This window comes from Hemitrygon akajei, chromosome 26, assembly GCF_048418815.1.
Source record: "Hemitrygon akajei chromosome 26, sHemAka1.3, whole genome shotgun sequence".
Lineage (NCBI taxonomy): Eukaryota > Metazoa > Chordata > Chondrichthyes > Myliobatiformes > Dasyatidae > Hemitrygon > Hemitrygon akajei.
This window is the reverse complement of record NC_133149.1, coordinates 47,115,191-47,138,464: the sequence shown is the minus strand read 5'-3', so window position 1 is coordinate 47,138,464 and position 23,274 is coordinate 47,115,191. Positions and strand designations below refer to the sequence as shown.

The 23,274-nt window shown below is 46.5% G+C and overlaps 1 protein-coding gene across 3 annotated transcripts in view; it reads left to right on the top strand.

The window, feature by feature from the left end:
- Positions 1–23,274, top strand: part of ncapd3 (non-SMC condensin II complex, subunit D3) — a 252,013-nt gene that overhangs the window by 205,795 nt on the left and 22,944 nt on the right. For all 3 annotated transcript variants that reach the window (XM_073030150.1, XM_073030151.1, XM_073030149.1), the window contains 2 exons: positions 5,169–5,279; positions 12,095–12,247. In XM_073030150.1, the coding sequence (XP_072886251.1) occupies positions 5,169–5,279; positions 12,095–12,247 (264 nt within the window). The remainder of the gene's footprint in view (positions 1–5,168; positions 5,280–12,094; positions 12,248–23,274) is intronic.

Below are 23,274 nucleotides of genomic sequence, written 5' to 3'. Positions count from 1 at the left end.
CAGGGTTAAGGAAGGACATCCTGGCTGTAGAGGAAGTGCAGCGTAGATTCACGAGGTTAATTCCTGGGATGTCTGGACTGTCTTACGCAGAGAGGTTAGAGAGACTGGGCTTGTACACGCTGGAATTAAGGAGATTGAGAGGGGATCTGATTGAAACATATAAGATTATTAAGGGATTGGACAAGATAGAGGCAGGAAATATGTTCCAGATGCTAGGAGAGTCCAGTACCAGAGGGCATGGTTTGAGAATAAGGGGTAGGTCATTTAGGACAGAGTTAAGGAAGAACTTCTTCTCCCAGAGAGTTGTGGGGGTCTGGAATGCACTGCCTCAGAAGGTAGTGGAGGCCAATTCTCTGGATGCTTTCAAGAAGGAGCTAGATAGGTATCTTATGGATAGGGGAATCAAGGGATATGGGGACAAGGCAGGAACCGGGTATTGATAGTAGTTGATCAGCCATTATCTCAAAATGGCGGTGCAGGCTCGAGGGGCCGAATGGTCTACTTCTGCACCTATTGTCTATTGTCTATAAAAGGTCAGCACAACCTCGTTGACTGAAAGCCCTGCACTGTGCTATAATGTCTATGGATCTTTATTAAAGTGGTTGTAACATAATGATTAATTTACTGAGTTTTATCTGAAGTCATGAGTTTGAACCTCCCCCATAGAGCTATGGAATTTAAATTTTAGTAATTTACTAAATTCTAGGATATAAAGTCAGCGCTGACAAAACCCATCTGTTTACTGTTTTCAAGGAATCTACCATTCTTGCAATGCGGTTAGCTTTTACCTTACTAAAATGGTTTAGTAAGTCACTCAACTTAAGAACAAAGGAAATAAGACCAATTGGCCCCTCAAGGCTGTTCTAAATGGCCTCAATACTACTCATTCCTCTCTCTCCCCACATTCCTTGTCTCTTCTGTTCAAATTTATGTCCATTTCTTATTCTCACAACACGGCAATGGGCCCTTAAACCCAACTAGTCCATACCAATCAAGATACTTAACTAAGAGTGTCCCATTAGTCCATGTTTGGCCCATTATTCTGCCCTAGAAACATAGAAAACCTACAGCACAATACAGGCCCTTCGGCTCACAATGCTGTGCATACTTACATATACGAACATGCCTTGAATGCATTCAATGACTGTACCTCCAGTGCTCTCTGTGGTAAGAAATTCTAAAAAGTCATAACCCTCTGAGAGAAGAAATTCTTCCTCCGCTCCATCTGCATGCTAAAATAATGCCCCTAGTTCTTGAAACTCTGCAAGGATGCTCTCATCATCAGTTGAATAGCAAGCAGAATTCAATGTAAAGGTATTTTACAACCCTTTGTCTTAGAAGTGTTAAGTGCTGGAAATATTTAGTATTTTTGAATAAAGGAGAGTTAACTTTTCAGGTCAGCAATCTTTCTTCACAACTGTGGAACATTTATAGAATAAAACAAAATGCTGAAATCATTAAAGGTCAGGCAACATCTGTGGGGGGAAGATATCTGTTTAGTAATTGATATAAGCGAGAGTCTGTATTAAAAGAAATTGCTGGTTATTTTAATATCACCAATGCATGCAATGATTGCAGTAACAGGTTTGACCAGGAGAGGCTTTGATGCAAAAAAAGTACATAGAACATAGAATAGAACAGCACATTACAGGCCCTTCAGCCCACAATGATGTGCTGACTCTCAAACCCTGCCTCACATATAGCCCCCCACACCTTAAATTCCTCCATATACCTATCTAGTAGTCTCTTAAACTTCACTAGTGTGTCTGCGTCCACCACTGACTCAGGCAGTGCATTCCACGCACCAACCACTCTCTGAGTGAAAAAGCAGTGGTGCCCTAGGGAAGAGGCGCTGGCTGTCCACTCTGTCTATTCCTCTTAATATCTTGTACACCTCTATCATGTCTCCTCTCATCCTCCTTCTCTCCAAAGAATAAAGCCCTAGCTCCCTTAATCTCTGATCATAATCCATACTCTCTAAACCAGGCAGCATCCTGGTAAGTCTCCTCTGTACCCTTTCCAATGCTTCCACATCCTTCCTATAATGAGGCGACCAGAACTGGACACAGTACTCCAACTGTGGCCTAACTAGAGTTTTATAGAGCTGCATCATTACATCGCGTCTCTTAAACTCTATCCCTCGACTTATGTAAGCTAACACCCCATAAGCTTTCTTAACTACCCTGTGAGGCAACTTTCAGGGATCTGTGGACATGTACCCCCAGATCCCTCTGCTCCTCCACACTACGAAGTATCCTGCCATTTACTTTGTACTCTGCCTTGGAGTTTGTCCTTCCAAAGTGTACCACCTCACACTTCTCCGGGTTGAACTCCATCTGCCACTGTTCAGCCCACTTCTGCATCCTGTCAATGTCTCTCTGCAATCTTCGACAATCCTCCACACTATCTACAACACCACCAACCTTTGTGTCGTCTGCAAACTTGCCAACCCACCCTTCTACCCCCGCATCCAGGTCGTTAATAAAAATCACAAAAAGTAGAGGTCCCAGAACAGATCCTTGTGGGACACCACTCGTCACAACCCTCCAATCTGAATGTACTCCCTCCACCACAACCCTCTGCCTTCAGCAGGCAAGCCAATTCTGAATCCACCTGGCCAAACTTCACTGGATCCCATTCCTTCTGACTTCCTGAATAAGCCTACCATGTGGAACCTTGTCAAATGCCTTACTAAAATCCATGTAGATCACGTCCACTGCACTACCCTCATCTATATGGCTGGTCACCTCCTCAAAGAACTCTATCAGGCTTGTTAGACACGATCTGCCCATCACAAAGCCATGCTGACTGTCCCTGATCAGACCATGATTCTCTAAATGCCCATAGATCCTATCTCTAAGAATCTTTTCCAACAGCTTTCCCACCACAGACGTAAGGCTTACTGGGCTATAATTACCCGGACTATCCCTACTATCTTTTTTGAACAAGGGGACAACATTCACCTCCCTCCAATCCTCCGGTACCATTCCTGTGGACAACGAGGACATAAAGATCCTAGCCAGAGGTTCAGCAATCCCTTCCCTCACCTCGTGGAGCAGCCTGGGGAATATTCCATCAGGCCCCGGGGTCTTATCCGTCCTAATGTATTTTAACAACTCCAACACCTCCTCTCCCTTAATATCAACATGCTCCAGAACATCAACCTCACTCATATTGTCCTCACCGTCATCAAGTTCCCTCTCATTGGTGAATACTGAAGAGAAGTATTCATTGAGGACCTCGCTAACTTCCACAGCCTCCAGGCACATCTTCCCACCTTTATCTCTAATCGATCCTACCTTTACTCCTGTCATCCTTCTTCACATAATTGAAGAATGCCTTAGGGTTTTCCTTTACCCTACTCGCCAAGGCCTTCTCATGCCCCCTTCTTGCTCTTCTCAGCCCCTTCTTAAGCTCCTTTCTTGCTACCTTATATTCCTCAATAGACCCATCTGATCCTTGTTTCCTAAATCTCATGTATGCTGCCTTCTTCCACCTGACTAGATTTTCCACTTCTCTTGTCACCCATGGTTCCTTCATCTTACCATTCTTTATCTTCCTCACCGGGACAAATTTATCCCTAACATCCTGCAAAAGATCCTTAAACATCGACCACATGTCCATAATACATTTCCCTGCGAAAACATCATCCCAATTCACACCTGCAAGTTCCAGCCTTATAGCCTCATAATTTGCCCTTCCCCAATTAAACTTTTTCCTGTCCTCTCTGATTCTATCCTTTTCCATGATAATGTTAAAGGCCAGGGAGCGGTGATCACTGTCCCCCAGATGCTCACCCACTGACAGATCTGTGACCTGACCCGGTTCATTACCTAATACTAGATCTAGTATGGCATTCCCCCTAGTCTGCCTGTCAGCATACTGTGACAGGAATCCATCCTGGACACACTTAACAAACTCTGCCCCATCTAAACCCTTGGAACTAAGCAAGTGCCAATCAATATTAGGGAAGTTAAAGTCACCCATGATAACAACCCTGTTATTTTTGCACCTTTCCAAAATCTGCCTCCCAATCTGCTCCTCGGTATCTCTGCTGCTACCAGGGGGCCTATAGAATGCCCCCAGTAGAGTAACTGCTCCCTTCCTGTTCTTGACTTCCACCCATACTGACTCAAAAGAGGAACCTGCTACATTACCCACCCTTTCTGCAGCTGTAATAGTATCCCTGACCAGTAATGCCACCATTCCTCCCCTTTTTCCCCCTCTCTATCCCTTTTAAAGCACTGAAATCCAGGAATATTGAGAATCCATTCCTGCCCTGGTGCCAGCCAAGTCTCCGTAATGGCCACTCCATCATAATTCCATGTATGTATCCAAGCTCTCAGTTCATCACCTTTGTTCCTGATGCTTCTTGCAGTACACACACTTTAGCCCTTCTACGTTACTACCTTTACACCCTTTATTCTGCTTTTTCATCAAAGCCTCTCTATATGTTACATCTGGCTTTATTCCATGCACTTCTTTCACTGCCCTATCGCTCTGGGTCCCATCCCCCTTGAAAATTTGTTTAAACCCTCCCAAACCATGCTAGCATACCTACCTGCAAGGATATTGCTCCCCCTTGAGTTCAGGTGCAACCCATCCAATCTGTACAGGTCCCACCTTCCCCAGAAGAGATCCCAATGATCCAAAAATCTAAAACCCTGCGCCCTGCACCAACTCCTCAGCCACACATTCAACTGCAATCTCCTCCAATTCTTACCATCACTATCACGTAGCACTGGCAGCAATCCTGAGAAAGCCACCCTTGAGGTCCTGTTCTTCAGCCTTCTGCCTAGTTCCCAAAACTCACACTTCAAGACCTCATCCCTCTTCCTGCCTATGTCATTGGTACCAACATGTATCACGACTTCTGGTTGCTTTCCTTCTCGTAACAATATGTCATGCACCTGGTCAGAGACATCCCGGACCCTGGCACCCGGGAGGCAACAAACCATGCGGTATGTAATAAAAGTATGTAATAAAATGGTTATGTTTTTAGTTTGGGATACCTCATCCAGAAGTTACTTGGGTCTACTTCCCACAAGTATAGAATCTGTTCAGAATCTCCTGCTAAGATCTCTGGACCCTATTTTAAAATAATCTGTTGTGCCAAACAATTGGAAAATTAAGTTTACTTACTGAAAATTTAAAGTGTTTATTCACAGGTGCAGAAGAAAAATTTTGTCGAAAACATTATTCCTATTGTGTCATCCTTGAAGAGCCAACTCGAACAGAAGCATATCCCAGCGCTTAAGGATCTCATGCATTACTTACGAGTAAGGGATTCCTGTTAATTATTCTTTGAGGACACTTAATGGAGCTTCACCATACCTGAATAATCCTCACTTTTAAAATGTGCAGTCATAATAATTTGGATTATTTTATTAACACCAGTTTACTCAAGTGAGTTTGGTATTGGATTGATAAATGGATTTAATTTAGTTATAATCTAAATTATATTTTAAACTTGAATTATGTATCTGTCCATTCTTCCTCCAAACACAAGAAAATCTGCAGATGCTGGCAATCCAAAACACATAAAATGCTGGAGGAACTCAGCAGGCCAGGCAGCATCTATGGAAAAGAGTAAACAATTGATATCCTGATGAAGGGTCTCGACCCAAAACATCGATTGTTTACTCTTTTCCATAGATGCTGCCTGGCCTGCTCAATTCTTCCTACAATACTGTTTTCTTAAGACCTTAAGACACGGGAGCAGAATTAGACCATTAGGCCTATTGAATCTGCTTCACCATGCCATCATGACTGATTTATTTTCCTTCTCAACCCCATTCTCCCTGTAACCTTTGACACCGTGACTAATCAAAAACTAATCAGCCCTTAAATATACCCAATGACTTGGCTTCCACAACTGTCTGTAGCAATGAATTACACAGATCCACCACCCCCTCTCTGCTGCCTGTTATGCAGTTGGCATTTAGGACAGCAATGAAGGTTCTCCATCTCTGACAGTGTTCAAGGTTTCCTTCATTTTGTCAGTAGCTTAGTTTTCACTATTGTCAGTCATGAAGGTTCCGGGTGGAGACTCGGATACCATCGCACTCAGATGTAGAAGGATTCTGCACGGCTGTTTCTGTAACAATTTTGTTTCACCAGTCAGGGTTGTTAGCCTTGAGCTGAATCCCACCAAACCTAGAGGACCGGTGGACCACTCTTAGTCAGGACTCTGCCCTTTGACCTGTTTGGCATGAGTGATCCCTACCATAAAGCCCTGACTCCAGCCAACATAGCGCTCCAGGTCATTGAGGCACACAGGCCTCCAAGATACAAAGTGTACAACAAGGTTGTGCTCCCCTTTGAGGCAACCACCAGCTGGCGAAAGAAATTCCTGTTCTAAAGATTTAATTTCTAGTTCAAATGCCAAAACTTAAAGGCATGTGAATTTGCCCTCAAGTGCCTTCCCATATGTCGTGACCTACCTTAGGTGGTTCATTAAGTCGAATAATTTAATGAGGTTCCATGCCATGAATGTTACCAAGGCTTTGTACAGCTGCTGCAGGGTACATTTCCCAAGACTTGAGTAACCTGGCAGCTGAGGGAAATGACAACAGATTTTGATTGAAGTATTTGTCCTGATTGTATTTCTCATAAGCCAGGAGAATCAAGAATGATTTTTTTTTTACCCAGTCCTTTCCTTCCCCAGCCTCCAAAGTTCACCACTTCCCTTTCACTGGGGATTGCAGCTCCTTCCCCCACTATTTTGCTCTGATTCTTAAATGCCATCAGCTCAGTAGATTGTCAGGTAGCCTATTCTGTGGGACTTGGTTAACTGTAGAAGGATGTGAAAACTGAATCAAGTAAAGCTCACATTGTAGAGTCATACAGCATGGAATCGTGTCCTTTGTCCCAACCAGTCCATGCCAACTAAGATGACCATCTAAGCTTGTCCCATTTGTCCATATTTGACCTCAAAACCTTTCCAATCCATGTCTTCAAGTGCTTTTTTAATTGTTAATTTATCTGTCTCAACCTCTTCCTCTGGCAGCTCATTCCATGTATGGGTGAAATACTCGCCCCTCAGGTTCCTAAGAAATTTCTCCCCTACCCCATTTTGTCTTCCCAAAACTAACAAGGGAAGTCAAATGCAGCATAAAAGCAAAAGGTGAATGTGCTTGGTAAACTAAAAGGTCTGAAGGTGGATAGCTCAGCTCGTCCAGTTAAACTACACCTCAGGGCTCTGAAAGGGGTAGCTGAAGAGATTGTGGAAGCATTAGTAATGATCTTTCAAGAATTACTAGATTCTGGAATGGTTCCAGAGGAATGAAAAATTGCAAAGAAGGGAGGGAGGCAGAAGAAAGAAAATTATAGGCCAATTAACCTGACTTCAGTGGTTGGGAAGTTGTTGGAGTCTTTATCAAGGATGGGGTTTTGGGATACTTGGAGGTGCATGCTAAGGTAGGTCAAAGTCAGCATGGTTTCCTTAAGGGAAAATCTTGCCTGGCACCTAGGCGCGACTCGAGTAGCAGCAGTACTCTCAAAGGATACGATTAAATATTCCCGTTTCAGCCTGATACAGCTAAAATGCACAATTGCTTCCAAGGTCAATACAGTCAACAAAGATGTCTTCATGTGTTGGAATGAACTATCACTGCTTAAAACCGACGGAAACAACACCAATTGTGGTCGTCTCTGGTGAATAAAATTGATAATCTCAGAGCTAGGGTGCTGAATCAGAGGGACATTAGGGCCGCGTGTGTCCTTTGTTTCATGGAATCCTTGTTAAGCCCTTCCGTACCGGATGCAGCGATTCAGATCAACAGGTTTACTATACACCATCAGGATAGATCTATAGAGTCTTTCAAAAGCAGAGGTGGAGGAGTATGCCTCATAATCAACTCTTCTTGGTGCACAAATATATCAGTGCTGTCCCGATACTGCTCACCAGACCTGGAATATCTCACAATTAAGCGCTGTCCTTTTTACCTACCACGGAGTTCTCTGGACTCATTTTGGTAGCAGGTTATTCTACCTCAGGCCAATGTCAGGCTTTAGATGATCTGAGCAATGGGATCAACATGCACGAAACAGCGCACCCTAACGCCTTCACCATCGTTTTGGGAGATTTTAACCAGGCCAGTCTGAAAAAAGTCACTAAGCAATTACAATCAACAGATCACTTGCAATACCAGAGGAAACAACACACTGGACCATTGCTACACCACCATCAAGAATGCCTACTGTGCCATTCCACACCCTCACTTGGGGAAGTCTGATCACCTGGCTGTACTTCTACTCCCTGAGTATAGGCAGAGACTGAAGACTGCAGCACAAGTAGTGAAGACCAAGACGGTTTGGACAAGGGAAGCACAGGAGCGCCTACAGGACTGCTTTGAATCGGTGGACTGGACTGTATTCAGGGATTCATCTTCGAACCTGGATGAGTATGCTGCAGTTGTTACCGACTTCATTAAAACCTGTGTGGATGAGTGTGTGCCTACAAGGCTTACTGTACATTCCCAATCAAAAGCCATGGATGAACCAGGAGGTACGTCGTCTATTGAATGCATTCAAGTCTGGCGACCCAGGCCTATACCAGAGAGCCAGGTATGATTTGCGGAGGGCTATTTCAAGGGCAAAAAGACAATTTCGAATGAGGTTGGAGGCAACATCGGATGCACGGCAACTCTGGCAGGGTCTGCAAGACATTACTTCCTACAAAGCGTGAAAGGCAGCGATGCTTCACTACCAGATGAACTCAACGATTTCTATGCCTGCTTTGAAAGGGAGAATATAACTACAGCTGTGAAGATCCCTGCTGTACCTGATGACCCTGTGATCTCCTTCTCAGAGGTCAATGTTAGGCTGCCTTTAAAGAGAGTGAACCCTTGCAAGGGAGAAGGTCCCGATGGAGTACCTGGTAAGGCTCTGAAAACCTGTGCCAACCAGCTAGCGGAAGTATTCAAGGAAATTTTCAACCCCTCACTGCTACGGGCAGAAGTTGCCACTTGCTTCAAAAAGGCAACAATTATACCAGTGCCTAAGAAGAATATGGTAAGCTGTCATAATGACTGTCACCTGGTAGCACTCACGTCAACAGTGATGAAATGCAGTGAGCGGTTGGTTATGTCTAGACTGAACTTCTGCCTCAGCAAGGACCTGGACCCATTGCAATTTGCCTATCACCACAATAGGTCAATGACAGACACAATCTCAATGGCTCTCCACACAGCTTTAGACCACCTGGACAACACAAACACCTACATCAGGATGCTGTTCATCAAATATAGCTCAGCATTTAATACCATCATTCACACAGTCCTGATTGAGAAGTTGCAGAACCTGGGTCTCTGTACCTCCCTCTGCAATTGGATCCTCGACTTCCTAACCGGAAGACTACAATCTGTGCAGACTGGTGATAATGTATCCTCCTCACTGACGATCAACACTGGCGCACCTCAGGGGTGTGTGCTTAGCCCACTGCTCTACTCCCTGTATACACATGACTGTGTGGCTAGGCATAGCTCAAATACCATCTATAAATCTGCTGACGATACAACCATTGTTGGTAGAATCTCAGGTGGTGACGGGAGGGCGTACAGGAGTGAGATATGCCAACTAGTGGAGTGTCGCCACAGCAACAACCTGCCACTCAGTGTCAGTAAGATGAAAGAGCTGATTGTGGACTTCAGGAAGAGTAAGACAAAGGAACATGTACCAATCCTCATAGAGGGATCAGAAGTGGAGAGAGTGAGCAGTTTCAAGTTCCTGGGTGTCAACATCTCTGAGGATCTAACCTGGTCCCAACATATCGATGTAGTTACAAAGAAGGCAAGACAGCGGCAATACTTCATTAGGAGTTTGAAGAGATTTGGCATGTCAACAAATGCACTCAAAAACTTCTATAGATGTACCGTGGAGAGCATTCTGACAGCCTGCATCACTGTCTGGTATGGAGGGGCTACTGCACAGGACCGAAAGAAGCTGCAGAGGGTTGTAAATCTAGTCAGCTCCATCCTGGGTACTAGCCTACAAAGTAGCTGGGACATCTTCAGGGAGTGGTGTCTCAGAAAGACAGCATCCATTGTCGAGAACCTCCAGCTCCCAGGACATGCCCTTTTCTCACTGTTACCATCAGGTAGGAGGTACAGAAGCCTGAAGGCACACACTCAGCGATTCAGGAACAGCTTCTTCCCCTCCACCATCCGATTCCTAAATGGACATTGAACCCTTGGACACTACCTCACTTTTTTTAATATACAGTATTTCTGTTTTTTTACACTTTTTAAAAATCTATTCAATATACGTATACTGAACTTGATTTATTTATTATTTTATTTATTATTGTTTTTTTCTCTTCTAGATTATGTATTGCATTGACCTGCTGCTGCTAAGTTAAATTTCCCTTCACATGCTGGTGATAATAAATCTGATTCTGATATTGGAATTCTTTGAGGAAATAACAAATAAGATTGTCAAAGGAGGGTCAGTGGATGTTGTTTACTTGGATTTTCCGGCCTTTGACACGGTGTCACACATAAGGCTGTTTAACAAGCTACAAGCCCATGGTATTACAGGAAAGATATTAACATGGATAGAAGATAGTCTGATTAGCAGGAGGCAAAGAGTCAGAATAAAGGAGCCCTATTCTGGTTGGCTGCCAGTGACTGGTGGTGTTCTGTAAGGGTTGGTACTGGTTCTGCTTCTTTTCAAGTTATATGTCAATGATTTAGATGATGGAATTTATAGCTTTGTGGCCAGGTTTGCAGATGATACAAAGATACGTGGAGGGACAGGTAGTGTTGATGAAGCAGGGTTTGCAGAAGGACTTGGACAGACTGGGAGAATGGGCAAAGAACAGGCAGAAAAAATATAGTGTAGAAAGTGTATGGTTAGCATTCATTTCAAGAGGACTAGAATATAAAAGCAAAGATGTAATCCTGAGGCTTTATAAGGGATTGGTCAGACTGCATTTGGAGTATTGTGAGCAGTTTTGGGCCCCCTACCTAAGATGAGTTGGCATTGGAGAGGGTCCAGAGAAGGTTCACAAGAATTAGTCGGAATGAAAGGGTTAACGTACGAGGAGTGTTTGATGTCATTGAGAATAATTAAAGCAGAGGTTGATAGGTTCTTGGTTAGTAAGAGTGTCAAAGGTTATGGGCAAGAGAATGAGGGTTGAGAGGGACAATGATGGAATGGAAGAGCAGACTTGATGGGCTGAGTAGCCTAATTCTGCTCTTATGTCTTATGGTCAAAACACAACACATCACACTTACCTGAATTAAACAGAATTTTCTGAAAATTGGAGGATTGTGTTTAAAAAAAAAAGAAAGACTATTGATAAATATCACTGATGCATCACTGCCAGCCTACACATTGTGCTGTTGTGCCAGTCTTTTAACCTACTCCAAGATCAATCTAACCCTTCACTCCCGTACGGCCCTCCCAATTTTTTTTTATCATCCACGTGCCTACCTAAGAATCCCTTAAATGTCCATAATGTATTTGCCTCTACCACCAGCCTTGGCAGGGTGCTCTACACACCTACCACTCAGTGTATATATTTAAAAAAACTAACTCTGACATTCCCCCATAACATTCCGTCAATCTCCTTAAAATTATGCTCCTTCATAGAAACAATTTCCACCCTGGGAAAAAGTCTCTGGCTGACCACTCAATCTATGTCTCTTTTCATCTTGTACACTTCTATCAAGTCACCTCTTATGCTCCTTCACTCCAGAGAACAGCCCTAACTTGCTCAACCTATCCTTATAAAACATGCTTCCTAATCCAAGCAGCAGCCTAGTAAATCTCATCTAACAAGGTGACCAGACACAATACAATACCCCAAGTGTGGTCTACCCAGGGTTTTATAGCTCTGCAACAGTACCTCACCACTCTTAAACTCAATCTCCTGGACTAATGAAGGCCTACACACCATGCACATTCTTAACCACCCTACCAACTTGTGCCAAAATTTGAGGGTTCTTTGGACATAGATCCCAAGATCCCTCTGTTCCCCCACACTGACAAGAATCCTGGCAGTAACCTTATACTCTGTCTTCAAGTTCAACCTTCCAAAGTGTGCCGGCTTCCTTTATTTTGGCCTTAATATTATGTACTTTTACCTTAGGAAGTGATGCAGGATTATCGGAATGAGGTCAAAGAGCTTTTTGCTGCTGATAAGCAGCTTGCAGCTGAGTTGGAATATGATCTCAAAAAATATGAAGAGCAGGTTGCCCAGGAGGAGGAGGAGAGGGAGTATGTACCCGCAGGTGCAGCTGTGGTATGTTTTCACCTCTACAGTCTTTCTAATTGATTATACTTCGATTGAGCATAATAGAATGGGTTAGTTTGTTAAAAGCCTCGGGTAAGTACAATCATCTAACATCTACAACTCACCACAACCATTAGGCAGGAGGTACAGGAGCCTTGGTTCTGCAGCACCAGGTTAAGGAACAGTTATTACCCAACAACCTGAACCAGTATAGATAAGTTCATACACCACAACTCTAAACTGTTTCTAAAAACGCAGATTTTGTTTTATTTGCACAGTTTGTCTTTTGTACACTGGTGGTTTGTCAGTCATTGTATTTAGATTTTCATATTTCTATTGCATCTCTTTATTTTCCTGTGAATGACCTCAAGAAAAAGAATCTGAAGGTAAGATACAGTGCCTATAAAAAAGTATTCATCCACCCTCCTGGAAGTTTTCATGTTTTATTGTTTTACAGCATTGAATCACTGGATTTAATTTGGCTTTTTTGACACTGATCAACAGAAAAAGACACGTGTCAAAGTGAAAATAGATATCGACAAAGTGATAGAAATTAATTACAAATATAAAACAAAAAATAATTGATTGCACAAGTATTCCCCCCTTAATATAACACATCAAATCATTACTGGTGCAGCCATCTGTTTTTGGAGACCCGTGTGTAGTCAAGGTATTTCGATTGATTGTAGTAAAAATACACCTGTATCTGGAAGGTCCAACTGCTGGTGAGTCAGTATCCTGGCAAAAACTACACCATGAAGACAAAAGAACACTACAAGCAACTCCGTGAAAAACACAAGTCAGGAGATGGATACAAGAAAATTTCCAAGTCAATAATATCCCTTGGAGTACAGTTAAGCCAATCATCAAGAAATGGAAAGAATATGGCACAGCTGTAAATCTGCCTAGAGCAGGCCGTCCTCAAAAACTGAGTAACCTTGCAAGAAGGAGACTAGTGAGGGAGGCCACCAAGAGACCTAAGACAACTCTGGAGGAGTTACAAGCTTCATTGGCTAAGATGGGCACGTACAACTGTTGCCGGGTGCTTCAGCAGTTCCAGCTTTATGGGAGAGTGGCAAAGAGAAAGCCACTGTTGAAATCTCGGCTAGAGTTTGCCAGAAGGCATGTGGAGACTGAAGTCAGCTGCAAGAAGGTTCTATGGTCTGATGAAACCAATATTGAGATTTTTGGCCATCAGACTAAACACAATGTTTGGCATAAGCCAAACATCACACATCATCAAAAACACACCATCCCTACATTGAAGCATGGTGGTGGCTGCATCATGCTGTGGGGATGTTTCACTGCAGCAAACCCTGGAAGGGTTGAAATGAATGCAGCAAAATACAGGGCAATCCTGGAGGAAAACGTGATGCAGTCTGCAAGAGAACTGTGACTTGGGAGAAGATTTGTTTTTCAGCAAAACAATGACCCCAAGCATAAAGCCAAAGCTACACAGGAATAGCTTAAAAACAACAAAGTTAATGCCGTGGTGTGGCCAAGTTAGAGTCCAGACCTCAATCCAATTGACATTTTGTGGCTTGACTTGAAAAGGACTGTTCACTCACAATCCCCATGCACTGAATTGAATTGATTTTATTACTTGCATCCTTCATACATGAGGAGTAAAAAACTTTACGTTACATTTCTGTCTAAGTGTGCAACTTATAGTGATTTATAATAAATAGTATGAACAACAGAATAGTCAATAAAACAGAAATACAGTCAGCATGAGTTAATCAGTCTGATGGCCTGCTGGAAGAAGCTGTCCCAGAGCCTGTTGGTCCTGGCTTTTATGCAGTGGTACCGTTTCCCAGATGGTAGCAGCTGGAACAGTTTGTGGTTGGGGTGACTCTGGTCCCCAGTGAACCTTCAGGCCCTTTTTTCACACCTGTCTTTGTAAATGTCCTGAATAGTTGGAAGTTCACATCTACAGATGTGCTGGGCTGTCCGCACCACTCTCTGCAGAGTCCTGAGATTAAGGGAGTTACGGTTCCCATACCAGACAGTGATGCAGCCAGTCAGGATGCTCTCAGTTGTGCCCCTGTAGAAAGTCCTTAGGATTTGGGGGCCCATACCAAACTTCCTCAACCATCTGAGGTGAAAGAGGTGCTGTTCCCATCCTTCCCAGATTTGAACACAATACTCTAGTTGAGGCCAGACCACTGTTTAAAAAATTGAAACACTACTTTCCTGCCATGCTTCTATTAATAAAACCCAAAATAATTTATACCTTATTATCTATTTTCTGAACTTACTCAGCCATTTTCATTGCTTTCTGGTCACCTCATTATAGGAAGGATGTGGAAGCTTTAGAGAGGGTACAAAGATTTACCAGGATGCTGCCTGGATTAGAGACATGTCCTATGAGGAAAGACTGAGCAAGCTCAGGCTATTCTCTTTAGAGTGAAGGATGAGAGGTGACTTGATAGAGGTGTACAAACTGATAAGAGGCATCATTTGAGTGGTTAGCCAGAGACTTTTTCCCAGGGCAGTAATGGCTAATACGAGGGGGCATAATCAACCGTCTGAGGTGAAAGAGGCATTGTGCCTTTTTCACCACACAGCCAGTATGTACAGACCACGTGAGATCCTCGCTGATGTTTATGCCGAGGAACTTAAAGCTGTTCACCCTCTCAACCCCAGATCCATTGATGTCAATAGGAGTTAGCCTGCCTCCATTCCTCCTGTAATCCACAACCAGCTCCTTTGTTTTTGCGACATTGAGGGAGAGGTTGTTTTCTTGACACCACTGTGTCAGGGTGATGACTTCCTTGTAGGCTGCCTCGTTATTATTTGAGATTAGGCCAATCAGTGTAGTGTCGTCAGCAAATTTAATTAGCAGATTGGAGCTGTGGGTGGCGACACAGTCATGGGTATACAGAAAGTAAAGGAAGGGGGCTTAGGTCACAGCCCAGACCTGTGTTGAGGGGCAGAGGTGAGGGAGCCCACACTTACCACCTGCTGGCGATCTGACAGGAAGTCCAGGATCCAGCTACACAAGACAGGACAAAGGCTAAGGTCTCTGAGCTTTTTGTCAAGCCCCGATGGAATTATGGTGTTGAATGCTGAACTGTAGTCCAGAACAGCATTCTCACATGAGCATCCTTCTTCCCAGATGTGTAAGGATGGTGTGTGGAGCAGTGGCTATTGTGTCATCTGTCAATTGGTAGTGTCGGTAGGTGAATTGTAGGGGATCCAGTTTGGGTGGTAGCATGCTGCAGATGTAGTCCTTGACCAGCCTCTGAAAAGCATTTGCTTGTAATTGAGGCGAGTGTGACAGGACGCCAGTTGTTCAGACATGTTTCTTTGGTCTTTTTAGGTACAGGAAAAATGGTGGATGTTTTGAAGTAGGAGGGTACTCTACACTGGGAGAGGGAGAGATTAAAAATGTCTGTAAACACACCTGCCAGTTGTGCCGTGCCATATTGTAGGCCTCCAAATTAAAGGGGGGTGAATACTATGCAATCAATTATTTTGTTGTAGCGATGTACTACATACAGAGCTAGAGACAACGACACGCAGTCGGTAAGTCGTTTCGAGACTAGTTTATTCAAACTTCGCGGCGCTGGCATTTAATCCCTAGTGCCCGCCCTCTCCGGGCGGAAATGACGTCAGAGGTGCATTACCAAAGTCTCCCCCCGCGCGCTGGCTATTTGTGAGCCGGTTCGCCTGCGCAGAAAGTGGGTCGCCACATAAACCCCCCCCACCCCAGAACCGGCGATACACCCCCAATGTCCACAGTCTGGATCAGCCTGTGTTTGGGAGGTCCACCCCTGCGCCGCGGTGCCTGAACCTCGACCGGCTGCGCCAAGTCCACATGGGCTGGTTTGAGTCGGTCCACCGTGAAAACCTCCTCTTTCCCCCCAATGTCCAGAACGTAAGTGGACCCGTTGTTGTTAATCACCTTGAACGGCCCCTCGTACGGCCGCTGTAGCGGTGTCTGGTGTCCACCCCTTCGTAAAAACACAAACTTACAGTTCTGCAGGTCTTTGGGTACATGGGTCGGGGTCTGTCCGTGCTGTGAAGTCGGCACGGGGGCCAGGTTGCAGAGCCATTTGCGTAGTCTGTCCAGGACTGCTGCGGGTTCTTCCTCTTGCCCCCTTGGGGCTGGTATGAACTCTCCTGGGATAGCCAGGGGTGTACCGTACACCAACTCAGCCGATGAGGCGTGCAGATCCTCTTTGGGCGCTGTGCGAATTCCAAGCAAGACCCAAGGAAGCTTGTCCACCCAGTTAGGTCCTCTCAGGCGGGCCATGAGAGCCAACTTCAAGTGACGGTGGAAGCGTTCCACTAGTCCGTTCGACTGTGGGTGGTAGGCAGTAGTGTGGTGTAGCTGCATTCCCAACAGGCTGGCCACAGCCGACCACAGGCTGGAGGTGAACTGGGTGCCTCTGTCGCAGGTAATGTGGGCCGGTACCCCGAAGCGTGCTACCCAGGTTGCGATCAGTGCTCAGGCGCAGGAATCGGCAGATGTGTCGGTGAGCGGGACTGCCTCTGGCCACCTCGTGAACCGGTCTACCATAGTTAGGAGGTACCGCGCTGCTCGGGGCACTGGTAGGGGGCCCACGATATCCACATGAATGTGGTCGAACCTCCGGTGGGTGGGTTTGAACTGCTGCGGCGGGGCTTTAGTGTGCCACTGCACCTTGGCTGTTTGGCACTGCGCGCACGTTCTGGCCCATTCACTGACCTGCTTGCGAAGTCTGTGCCACGCGAACTTGCTGGAGACCAGCCGGACGGCTGTCCTGATAGATGGGTGCACCAAACCGTGTATGGAGTCGAAAACTCGCCGCCTCCAGGCTGCCGGGACGATGGGGCAAGGTTGGCCGGTAGCCACGTCGCACAGGAGGGTCTTCTCGCCTGAGCCTACGAGAAAGTCCTGCAGCTGCAAACCTGAGACTGCGGTCCTGTAGCTGGGCATCTCCTCGTCTGCCTGCTGGTCTGGAGAGTGCGTCCGCCACAACGTTGTCCTTTCCCGAGACATGCTGGATGTCCGTCGTGTACTCGGATATGTAGGACAGATGTCGCTGCTGGCGAGCCGACCAGGGATCGGACACCTTCGTGAAAGCGAAGGTCAACGGTTTGTGGTCTGTGAACGGCTTGCCTTCTAAGAAGTACCTGAAATGCCGGATTGCCAGATACAGTGCCAACAGCTCCCGGTCAAGAGCACTGTACTTGAGTTCGGGTGGTCGTAGGTGCTTGCTGAAGAACGCCAGGGGTTGTCAGCGCCCCTCGATGAGTTGCTCCAGCACCCCACTGACTGCTGTGTCGCATCCGTCCACCGTGAGTGCGGTTGGAACGTCCGTTCTGGGGTGCACCAACATCGCGGCATCTGCCAAGGCTTCCTTGGCTTTAACGAAAGCGGCAGCGGCCTCCTCGTCCCAAGTAATGTCCTTGCCTTTACCCGACATCAGGGTGTACAAAGGGCACATGATACGGGCTGCTGAGGGGAAGAAACGGTGGTAGAAGTTCACCAGACCAACGAACTCCTGCAGTCCTTTGACCGTGTTGGGCCGGGCAAAGTGGCGGATTGCGTCTACCTTGGCGGGCAGAGGTGTTGCCCTGTCTTTGGTAATCCTGTGGCCCAGGAAGTCGATGGTATCGAGACCGAACTGGCATTTGGCCGGGTTGATCGTGAGGCCGAAATCACTCAGGCGGGAGTAGAGCTGGCGGAGGTGGGACAGATGCTCCTGACGACTACTGCTGGCTATAAGAATGTTGTCCAAATAGATGAACGCAAAGTCCAGGTCGCGTCCCATCACGTCCATTAGCCGCTGGAACGTCTGTGCGGCATTCTTCAGGCCGAACGTGGTGATAAGTGCTGTTTTGGGGATGTCGTCAAGGTGCACCGGGATTTGATGGTATCCCTGGACGAGGTCTACTTTGGAAAAGATTCTTGCCCCGTGCAGGTTTGCTGCAAAGTCCTGTATGTGCAGCACGAGGTAGCGGTCTGGAGTGGTAGCCTCGTTCAGTCTGCAGTAGTCGCCGCATGGTCTCCAACCCCCAGCTGCTTTGGGCACCATGTGCAGGGGGGAGGCCCATGGGCTGTCGGACCTCCGTACGATCCCCAATTCCTCCATCCTCTTGAACTCCTCCTTCGCCAGGCAGAGCTTTTCCGGGGGGAGCCTTCGTGCACAGGTGTGGAGGGGTGGTCCCTTGGTCGGGATGTGGTGCTGAACCCCGTGTCTGGCCATGGCTGCCGTGAACTGCGGTGCCAGAATCGATGGGAGGTCTGCCAGGATTCTGGTGAATTCGTTGTCCGACAGCGTGATGGAGTCCAGTTGTGGGGCCAGCAACTTGGCTTCACCCAGGGAGAACGTCTGGAAAGTCTCGGCATGTACCAATCTTTTCCCTTGCAAGTCGACCAGCAGGCTGTGAGCTCGCAAGAAGTCCGCCCCCAGGAGTGGTTGGGCCACAGCGGCCAGTGTGAAGTCCCACGTGAACCGGCTAGCGCCGAACTGCAGCTGCACTGTGCGGGTGCCGTAGTTCCGTATCGTGCTGTCGTTTGCGACCCTCAGGGTGGGTCCTGGCTTCCTGTTGCTGGTGCCGTACCCCGTCAGGGGCAAGACGCTGATTTCCGCTCCGGTGTCAACCAAGAAGCGGCATCCCGACTGTTTGTCCCAGACGTACAAGAGGCTGTCCTGCTGGCCAGCCGCCATAGTCATTAGCGGCAGCTGGCCCTGGCCCTGGCCCTTGCAGGGCGGGCGACAACGGCGGGCTTCTGTGCCTCACCGCTGGTGGTAGAAGCACCACTGTTCACTGGCCTCCTCACTCCTGCCGCTGTGTTGTGTGCGCCACCCTGCCAGGCCTGGTCTGGTCTGCTGTTGGGCGCGTGGCCTGGTAATCTGACCGACGGACGCCACGCTCTTCCCTCTTGGCTTTCCACAGCATGTCTGCCCGGGCCGCCACCTTCCGGGGGTCGCTGAAATCCGCGTCGGACAGCAGCAGATGTACGTCCTCGGGCAGTTGCTCTAGGAACACTTGCTCGAACATGAGGCAGGGCTTGTGTCCATCAGCCAGGGCCAGCATCTCGTTCATCAATGCTGATGGCAGTCTGTCTCCCAAACTGTCCAGGTGAAGCAGGCGGGCACCCCGCTCACGCTGCGAGAAGCCAAAGGTCCCAATGAGCAGCGCTTTGAATGCTTCATATTTGCCTTCTACCGGGAGCGACTGTTTGAAATCCGCAACCTGGGCGGCCGTCTCCTGGTCAAGGGCGCTCACCACATGGTAGTAATGCGTGGAATCAGAGGATATCTGCTGAATCTGGAACTGGGCTTCTGCTTGGCTAAACCACACGCGTGGTCGCAGCGTCCAGAAAGTCGGCAGTTTTAGCGAAACTGCGTGAACAGATGAAGAGTCGGTCATCTTTGGTCCAAATCCCGTTTGGACCGTCAGGATCACCAATGTAGCGATGTACTACATACAGAGCTAGAGACAACGACACGCAGTCGGTACATCGTTTTGAGACTAGTTTATTCAAACTTCGCGGCGCTGGCATTTAATCCCTAGCGCCCGCCCTCTCCGGGCGGAAATGACATCAGAGATGCATTACCAAAGTCTCCCCCTGCGCACTGGCTATTTGTGAGCCGGTTCGCCTGCGCAGAAAGTGGGTCGCCACATTGTGTTTTATATTTCTAATTCATTTAGATCACTTTGTAGAGATCTGTTTTCACTTTGACATGAGTCTTTTTCTGTTCATCAGTGTCAAAAAAACTAAATTAAATCCATCATGATTCAATGTTGTAAGACAATAAAACATGAAAACTTCTGGGTGGGGGTGAATACTTTTTATAGGTACTGTATATGTACTTTGATAATAAATATACTTTGAAATTTGAAGAAAATTCAAGTTAGAACATAGAATAGTACAGCACATTACAGGCCCTTCGGCCCACAGTGTTGTGCCGACCCTCAAACCCTGCATTACATATAACCCCCCACCTTAAATTCCTCCATATACCTGTCTAGTAGTCTCTTAAACTTCACTAGTGTGAATGCCTCCACCACTGACTCAGGCAGTGCATTCCACACACCAACCACTCTCTGAGTGAAAAACCTTCCTCTAATATGCCCCTTGAACTTCCCTCCCCTTACCTTAAAGCCATGTCCTCTTGTACAGAGCAGTGGTGTCCTGGGGAAGAGGCGCTGGCTGTCCACTCTGTCTATTCCTCTTAATATCTTGTACACCTCTGTCACGTCTCCTCTCATCCTCCTTCTCTCCAAAGAGTAAAGCCCTGGCTCCCTTAATCTCTGATCATAATCCATACTCTCTAAACCAGGCAGCATCCTGGTAAATCTCCTCTGTACCCTTTCCAATGCTTCCACATCCTTCCTATAGTGAGGCGACCAGAACTGTACACAGCACTCCAAGTGCGGCCTAACTAGAGTTTTATAGAGCTGCATCATTACATCGCATCTCTTAAACTCTATCCCTCGACTTATGAAAGCTAACACCCCATAAGCTTTCTTAGCTACCCTATCTTCCTGTGAGGCAACTTTCAGGGATCTGTGGACATGTACCCCCAGATCCCTCTGCTCCTCCACCCTACCAAGTATCCTGCCATTTACTTTGTACTCTGCCTTGGAGATTGTCCTTCCAAAGTATACCACCTCACACTTCTCCGGGTTGAACTCCATCTGCCACTTCTCAGCCCACTTCTGCATCCTATCAATGTCTCTCTGCAATCTTCGACAATCCTCTACACTATCTACAACACCACCAACCTTTGTGTCGTCTGCAAACTTGCCAACCTACCCTTCTACCCCCACATCCAGGTCATTAATAAAAATCAGGAAAAGTAGAGGTCCCAGAACAGATCCTTCTGGGACACCACTAGTCACAACCCTCCAATCTGAATGTACTCCCTCCACCACAACCCTCTGCCTTCTGCAGGCAAGCCAATTCTGAATCCACCTGGCCAAACTTCCCTGGATCCCATTCCTTCTGACTTTCTGAATAAGCCTACCGTGTGGAACCTTGTCAAATGCCTTAGTAAAATCCATGTAGATCACATCCACTGCACTACCCTCATCTATATGCCTGGTCACCTCCTCAAAGAACTCTATCAGGCTTGTTAGGCACAATCTGCCCTTCACAAAGCCATGCTGACTGTCCCTGATCAGACCATGATTCTCTAAATGCCCATAGATCCTATCTCTAAGAATCTTTTCCAACAGCTTTCCCACCACAGACATAAGGCTCACTGGTCTGTAATTACCTGGACTATCCCTACTACCTTTTTTGAACAAGGGAACAACATTCGCCTGCCTCCAATCCTCCGGTACCATTCCTGTGGACAACGAGGACATAAAGATCCTAGCCAGAAGCTCAGCAATCTCTTCCCTCGCCTGGTGGAGCAGCCTGGGGAATATTCCATCAGGCCCCGGGGACTTATCCGTCCTAATGTATTTTAACAACTCCAACACCTCCTCTCCCTTAATATCAACATGCTCCAGAACATCAACCTCACTCATATTGTCCTCACCGTCATCAAGTTCCCTCTCATTGGTGAATACCGAAGAGAAGTATTCATTGTGGACCTCGCTCACTTCCACAGCCTCCAGGCACATCTTCCCACTTTTCTCTCTAATCGGTCCTCCCTTCACTCCTGTCATCCTTTTGTTCTTCACATAATTGAAGAATGCCTTGGGGTTTTCCTTTACCCTACTCGCCAAGGCCTTCTCATGCCCCCTTCTTGCTCTTCTCAGCCCCTTCTTAAGCTCCTTTCTTGCTACCCTATATTCCTCATAGACACATCTGATCCTTGCTTCCTAAACCTCATGTATGCTGCCCTCTTCCACCTGACTAGATTTTCCACTTCACTTGTCCCCCGTGGTTCCTTCACACTACCATTCTTTATCTTCCTCACTGGGACAAATTTATCCCTAAAGTCCTGCAAAAGATCCTTAAACATCGACCACATGTCCATAGTACATTTCCCTGCAAAAACATCATCCCAGTTCACACTCGCAAGTTCTAGCCTTATAGCCTCATAATTTGCCCTTCCCCAATTAAAAATTTTCCTGTCCTCTCTGATTCTATCCTTTTCCATGATAATACTAAAGGCCAGGGAGTCGTGATCACTGTCCCCCAGATGCTCACCCACTGACAGATCTGTGACCTGACCCAGTTCGTTACCTAATACTAGATCTAGTATGGCATTCCCCCCAGTCGGCCTGTCAACATACTGTGACAGGAATCCATCCTGGACACACTTAACAAACTCTGCCCCATCTGAACCATTGGAACTAATCAGGTGCCAATCAATATTAGGGAAGTTAAAGTCACCCATGATAACAACCCTGTTATTTTTGCACCTTTCCAAAATCTGCCTCCCAATCTGCTCCTCGGTATCTCTGCTGCTACCAGGGGGCCTATAGAATACCCCCAGTAGAGTAACTGCTACATTACCCACCCTTTCTGCAGCTGTAATAGTATCCCTGACTAGTAATGCCACCCCTCCTCCCCTTTTCCCCCCTCTCTATCCCTTTTAAAGCATTGAAATCCAGGAATATTGAGAATCCGTTCCTGCCCTGGTGCCAGCCAAGTCTCCGTAATGGCCACTACATCATAATCCCATGTATGTATCCATGCTCTCAGTTCATCACCTTTGTTCCTGATGCTTCTTGCGGTACGCACACTTTAGCCCTTCTACGTTACTACCTTTACACCCTTTATTCTGCTTCTCTTTCATCAAAGCCTCTCTATATGTTAGATCTGGCTTTACTCCATGCACTTCTTTCACTGCTCTATCGCTCCAGGTCCCATCCCTCTTGCAAATTAGTTTAAACCCTCCCGAACCATGCTAGCAAACCTACCTGCAAGGATATTGCTCCACCTCGAGTTCAAGTTAATTGGACATTTTCAATATAGTTCTTAGAAAACTTTCAAATTAAAAAATAATAATGATAATACACACAAAATGCTGGAGGAACTCAGTAGGTCAGGAGAAAAGTAAACAGTCAATGTTTTGGGCCAAGATCCTTCATCAGGACTAGAAAAAAAAGAGATGAGTATTCAAAGTAAGAAGGTG